Source organism: Schistocerca americana, chromosome X, assembly GCF_021461395.2.
Source record: "Schistocerca americana isolate TAMUIC-IGC-003095 chromosome X, iqSchAmer2.1, whole genome shotgun sequence".
Lineage (NCBI taxonomy): Eukaryota > Metazoa > Arthropoda > Insecta > Orthoptera > Acrididae > Schistocerca > Schistocerca americana.
Window position 1 is genome coordinate 623701552 of NC_060130.1, and position 6000 is coordinate 623707551.

Sequence of the window (6000 nt, forward strand, 5' to 3'; positions counted from 1 at the left end):
GACACATCAGACCACTTGGCATTCCCCCAAAATAGCATTGCAGAGCGGGAATACCAATGGTATGTGCAACCCACTGTGCCTGGCTGGCGTAGTAGTTAGCACATCTGCCTATTGCGCAGGAGACGCCTTTTCGGATCCTAGCCTTGGTACAAATTTTCATTCGTCGCTTCGTCTACATACATACGAACCTTGTTCAATGTGGTGGAGAGGTCCACGGCCCGTCCCCACGGCTCCAACATCACCTGACCTGAAATATCTGACGTTTCTGTCTGCGGTCATCTCATAAGAGAGAGGTACAGTACTCTCGTTCATACAGTTGAATAATTCGAAGAGCGTATAAACCCTTCAAGGCGACAGCAGCGTCACTTAGCGAGGACTGACTGCTAGGCAGACAAACGCACAGTGCATGTACTATCAGTGAGCGTGCTGTCCGTTTGTAGAATGGGGAATGCGCGCGTTTTGTCTGAGTTCGACCGAGGGCAGATTCTGATGGCCCGGAGGTTCGATACGAGCATTTCGGAAACTATACGACTCGTCAGGTTTATAAGGAGTGCTGTGGTGAGTGTCCTCCACACGTGGCGAAACCAAGGGGAAACCAAGTCCAGACGTTGTGGGGTTGGACGGCCAACCTTCATTACTGATGTCGGACGTCATAGATTAGGCATGCTGTTAAAAGAGGACAGGCGGCGATCTGTGGCGGAACTAACATCAGACTATAATGCTGGACAGAGTACAAGTCTGTCATCCCTAACTTTGGGCCTCCACAGTGGACGAAAGATGCATGTGCCAATGTCAACATCACGACAACGGCAACTACGACTGAAATGAGCACGTGACCATCGGCACTGGACGCTGGCGCAGTGGCAGAGCGTTGCATGGACTCATGAATACCGACACGTTCTTCATCATGCCGATGGAGGGCGCGAATCCGTCGTCTCCTAGGCAACGGCTCCTTGACTCCTGTACTGTGGGACAGAGACAAGCTGGTGGCGGCTCCATTATGCTCTGGAGGACATTCACGTGTGCATCCATGGGTCCAGTGGAGCTCGTGCAAGGCACCTTGAGGGCCAAGGAGTATTGTAGACTGGTTGCAAACCACGTACACCCCTTCATGATTCATGACGATCATCTTTCTCAACAAGGTAATGCGTCATGCCAGAAGGCCAAGAGTGTGATGGTGTGGTTCGAGTAACACAGTGGCAAATTCCAATTGATATGCTGGCCCGACAACTCGCCAGATCTGAACCAGATCGAGCACATGTGAGATGTGGTTGAATGTCGTGTCGGAGCTCATCGCCCTCCCCTTCCCCGTAATTTACTCGAATTAGGTGACTTGTGTGTGCAAATGTGGTACTACCGCACTCCAGCGACCTAACAAGATCTGATTGCTTCCATGCTATGACTCGTTGCCGCTGTTAGCCTTGCCAAAGGTGGACATACCGGCTATTAGGTAGGTGGTCATAATGTTCTGGCTGATCAGTGTACAAGACGATCCGGCGGTGTTTGAAAGAGTTCGTACCTCACCGCAGAGACGAGTGCAGTATTCAGTCAGAATGCGAGGACGACACGAGGAACACCTCCTTCAACAGATACGCGTAACATGTAACATGCTAAAGTTCTGTTGGATGGTGACAAAACGAAAAGTTTATATTTTAAATACGATTGTATAAGGGTCTGTCAAAATGTCTTCGTTTGAAGCCATTGCTGCAGTGTATGTGCAACATATCGAGACTCCGATGGAGTGTATCAGAACCGACATTTAGACAAGGGATTAGCGTGGCATTCGTGTCTTTCCGAAGCGTGTGCGGCAAATGTGGTAACGTGAACTATGCAGACGTTGTTACCAAATGCATCCAAACGGGACCAACTGGCTGTTATTTTTTTGTTGGCTGGCGTGGGACAAACACCGGTAGACATTCATAGGAGAATGAAGAATGTATTTGAGGCAGTGTATGAGTCGGAAACTGCTGCTGTGGAATTGTCCACCAAGTTCCTTGCTGGTCACGATTCGACACAAGACGCTGGTCGATCTCGAAGGCCAGCTTCACATGAAGACTGAAATGGGAGGCGCTCGAGCAACCACCCTACAGAACTCATCTCTTCCCATGCGAACAACACACCTTCAGTCCCTTAAAAAAGGCCTTGGAGAGTCGAGGATTCCTGTCGGACGAGGATGTGCAGCTGGCAGTTACTGACTTCTTCGCGCAGCAGTATACAATGTCTTACCAAACGGCTATCATCAACTTGGTGCTTCGGAGGGAGGATTGCCTCAGTGGTCACGATGAATTTGCCTGATTGGCATATCGATTCAAGTGGAAACTTTTTGATCACCCCTTATACTAACTAGGACAATATTTCATTTTCAGCTCAGTGACAGCTCGTAACCACATATTCGCAGTTAGCTCGCAAACGGCAGTTTGTGGATCCTTGTTTATATGAATGTTTCTGCTTCTATATCACATGTTTTTATTTATGTCATTTCCCGCTATTAACAATGACACTAAACTATCGGTATGCACTGTTGGTTTTCGACACTGCCTCCATCGTACGTTTCGAATGGGGATAGAGAGAATGAGATAAGAGATAAGGGGGCATTCGAGGGTATCAGGGGCATGCATTTTTTTTCTTTTTTTGCTCCATTAGTTATGAAATACGACAGTAGCGAACATTGTAATGTGTGTCTTGTGGCATGAGACGTACAATGGCTTCCAGAATATGTATAATGATGACAAAACGCACTGAAACATTGGCGCTCGATATTTCATTTTATAGTGCTGACCCTACGACTTATCTCCGAGGATAGACTGAAGACAGGCAAAACTACTTTTACAGAATTGGTATATTCAGAGTAAGTTTTTCCCAATGTTGACCTGAATACACTCTTTGAAATTCTGAAGACAGCGGGCGTAAAAAACAGGGAGAAAAGGTTATCTGCAGTTTGTACAAAAACTAGACTGCAGTTATGAGAGTCGAAAAACATATAGTATAAGGGAAACAGTAGTTGAGAAGTGAAAAGGGCAAGTTTTGTAGGTTATCTCCTACGTTACTCAATCTGTACACTGAGTAAGCAGTAAAGGAAACCCAGGAGAAATTTGGGAAGAGAATTAATGTTCGAGAAGAATAAATAGAAACTTTGCGGATGGCGATGCCATTGCAATTTTGTCAAAGATGGCCAAGGACTTGGAGAAGGTGATTTTACGGAACTTTTAGTGTCTCGAAAAGAGGTTATAAGATGCACTACATCAAAAGAGAAATAAGGATAATGGAATGTTGTCGAATTGGCGAAGCTGAGGGAATTAGTATAGGAAATGAGACACTGAAAATAGTCAACAAAATAACTGACTATGGCTGGAACAGAGAGCCGGTCGGGGTGACCGAGCTGTTCTAGGCGCTATAGTCTGGAACCGCGCGACCGCTACAGTCGCAGGTTCGAATCCTGCCTCGGGCATGGATGTGTGTGATGTCCTTAGGTTAGTTTAAGTAGTTCTAGGGGACTGATGACCTCAGAAGTTAAGTCTCATAGTGCTGAGAGCGATTTGAACCATTTTTGCTGGAACAGAGAGGATATAAAGTGTAGACTGGGGAGAAAAGTGTTTCTGAAAAAGAGAAATTTATTAATACTCAACAAAAATTTAAGTGCTCGGAATCCTTTTGTAAAAGTATTTGTTTGGAGTGTAATCTTCTACGGAAGTGAAACATGGAGGACAAACAATCCAGACAAGAAGAGAATAGAGGTGTCCGAAATATAGAGCTACAGAAAAATACTAAAGAGAAATGGATAGGTCGGATTAATAATGAAGAGGTACCGAACAGAAATAGAGAGAAAAGAAATAAACTGCACAGTCTGACTATAAGACGGAAACGGTTGATAGGATACACACTGAGGCATCAAGGAATCGTCACTTTGGTGATGGAGAAATGTGGGAGGGAGACGGGAAGCAGGTGCAAATGGGCGCAGGTTGCAGTGATCAGTTGCCACGATAGAATAGAACTGCAATAAACCGGTATTCGTACTGAATACCACAACTACAAGAACGTTACTTTCAGGAAATATTTCAGAGAAATTACTTTCCATTTCGAATGATGCGCTATCATGTCCCTGAAAGTACACGAGTAGCTCGACTGAAGATAAACGCGGTAAAGTCAAGAGACACGATACGAGATTGCAGTGCCTGTGTTCTCAAGGAAAATTTCATTCTGAAGTTCTTCTTAACAGCACAGACACTTCAGACTCATATTTATCAGCCGATACGAGGCCCTCGACTCTTAATAAATATGTCCTTCATGGACTGTAATATACGTTAACGTATGAGTGCAGGTTGTGACACATGGATGACTACGTTTGAAAGTTTGGGTCTGGCCACTATTCGTACACGGAAATCCTAAGGATTAAGGCGGAAAACCGGGCTCGAGCCCCGCCCGGCACAAATTTTCGTGCACCATTCCGTTATGCAGCGGTCGTTCGTATTCGCAATTGCGAATATATTTTATGTTTATAGAAACGCCGAAATGTTGAGGCTGACGTGAACAACCGCCGGCCGAGTGTCGTTCACATACTCACCGGCGCAAAAGTCGAAAATCAGCAAATGGACGGGGTCGACGTGGGCTATGGCGGTGCGAGGGATCATACAGCAGCGGCGGAGGCGGAGGGAGCGGCGGTCTTCCGTAGCGGCGGCGGTGGAGCCTGCGGACAGACTGAAGCGGCGGCGGCCGTGGGCCGTGGCGCTCTTATAGCCGCGCCGCGTCACCAGGCAAGATAAACCGCCACGCAGATAGCCCCCCTCAGCGCAACGCCCCGACTCCGCAGCCAACGTTCTCTTCAACGGCGTCACACAGACCGTATTAAAGGTACCATTATTTTCACTTTTCTTGTGTACGCAGTATTTTCGGGAAGACAACATTTCCCGCCTGCATTGGTATTGAGGAAGCATATGACACCCTCAGATTTCAACAAGAATGTAATTCCAGTCCCAAAGAAACAGATGTGAAAATTACCGAACTATCAGTTTAATAAGTCACAGCTGCAAAATACAAACGCGAATTCTTTACAGACGAATCGAAAAACTGGTAGAAGCCGATCTCGGGGAAGATCAGTTTGGATTTCGTAGAAATGTTGGAACACTTGAGGTAATGCTGACCCTACGACTTATCTTAGAAAATAAATTAAGAAAAGGCAAACCTACGTTTCTAGCATTTGTAGAGTTAGAGAAAGCTTTTCACAATGTTGACTGGAATACTCTCTTTCAAATTCTAAACGTGCAGGGGTAAAATACAGGGAGCGAAAGGCTATTTACAATTTGTACAGAAATTAGATGGCAGTTATAAGAGTCGAGGGGCATGAAAGGGAAGCAGTGGTTGGGAAGGGAGTGAGACAGGGGTGTAGCCTCTCCCCAATGTTATTCAATCTGTATACTGAGCAAGCAGTAAACGAAACAAAAGAAAAATTCGGAGTAGGTATTAAAATCCATGGAGAAGAAATAAAAACTTTGAGGTTCGCCGATGACATTGTAATTCTATCACAGACAGCAAAGGACTTGGAAGAGCAGTTGAACGGAATTGACAGTGTCTTGAAAGGAGGATAGATATAAGATGAACATCAACAAGAGCAAAACGAGGATAATGGAATGTAGTCGAATTAAGTCGGGTGATGCTGAGGGAATTAGATTGGGAAATGAGGCACTTAAAGTAGTAAAGGAGTTTTGCTATTTGGGGAGCAAAATAACTGATGATGGTCGAAGTAGAGAGGATATAAAATGTAGACTGGCAATGGCAAGGAAAGCGTTTCTGAAGAAGAGGAATTTGTTAACATCGAGTATAGATTTAAGTGTCAGGAAGTCGTTTCTGAAAGTATTTGTATAGAGTGTAGCCATGCATGGAAGTGAAACATTGACGATAAATAGTTTGGGCAAGAAGAGAATAGAAGCTTTCGAAATGAGGTGCTACAGAAGAATGCTGAAGATTAGATGGGTAGATCACATAACTAATGAGGACGTATTGAAT

General features: G+C 45.2%; 1 protein-coding gene across 1 annotated transcript in view; it reads right to left on the bottom strand.

The window, feature by feature from the left end:
* The window catches only part of LOC124556208, an 86754-nt gene extending 81853 nt beyond the window's left edge, over nt 1–4901 (bottom strand). The window contains exon 1 of the mRNA XM_047130197.1: nt 4562–4901. Coding sequence (XP_046986153.1) covers nt 4562–4901 — 340 coding nt within the window. The remainder of the gene's footprint in view (nt 1–4561) is intronic.
* Nucleotides 4902–6000: the final 1099 nt, after the last annotated feature.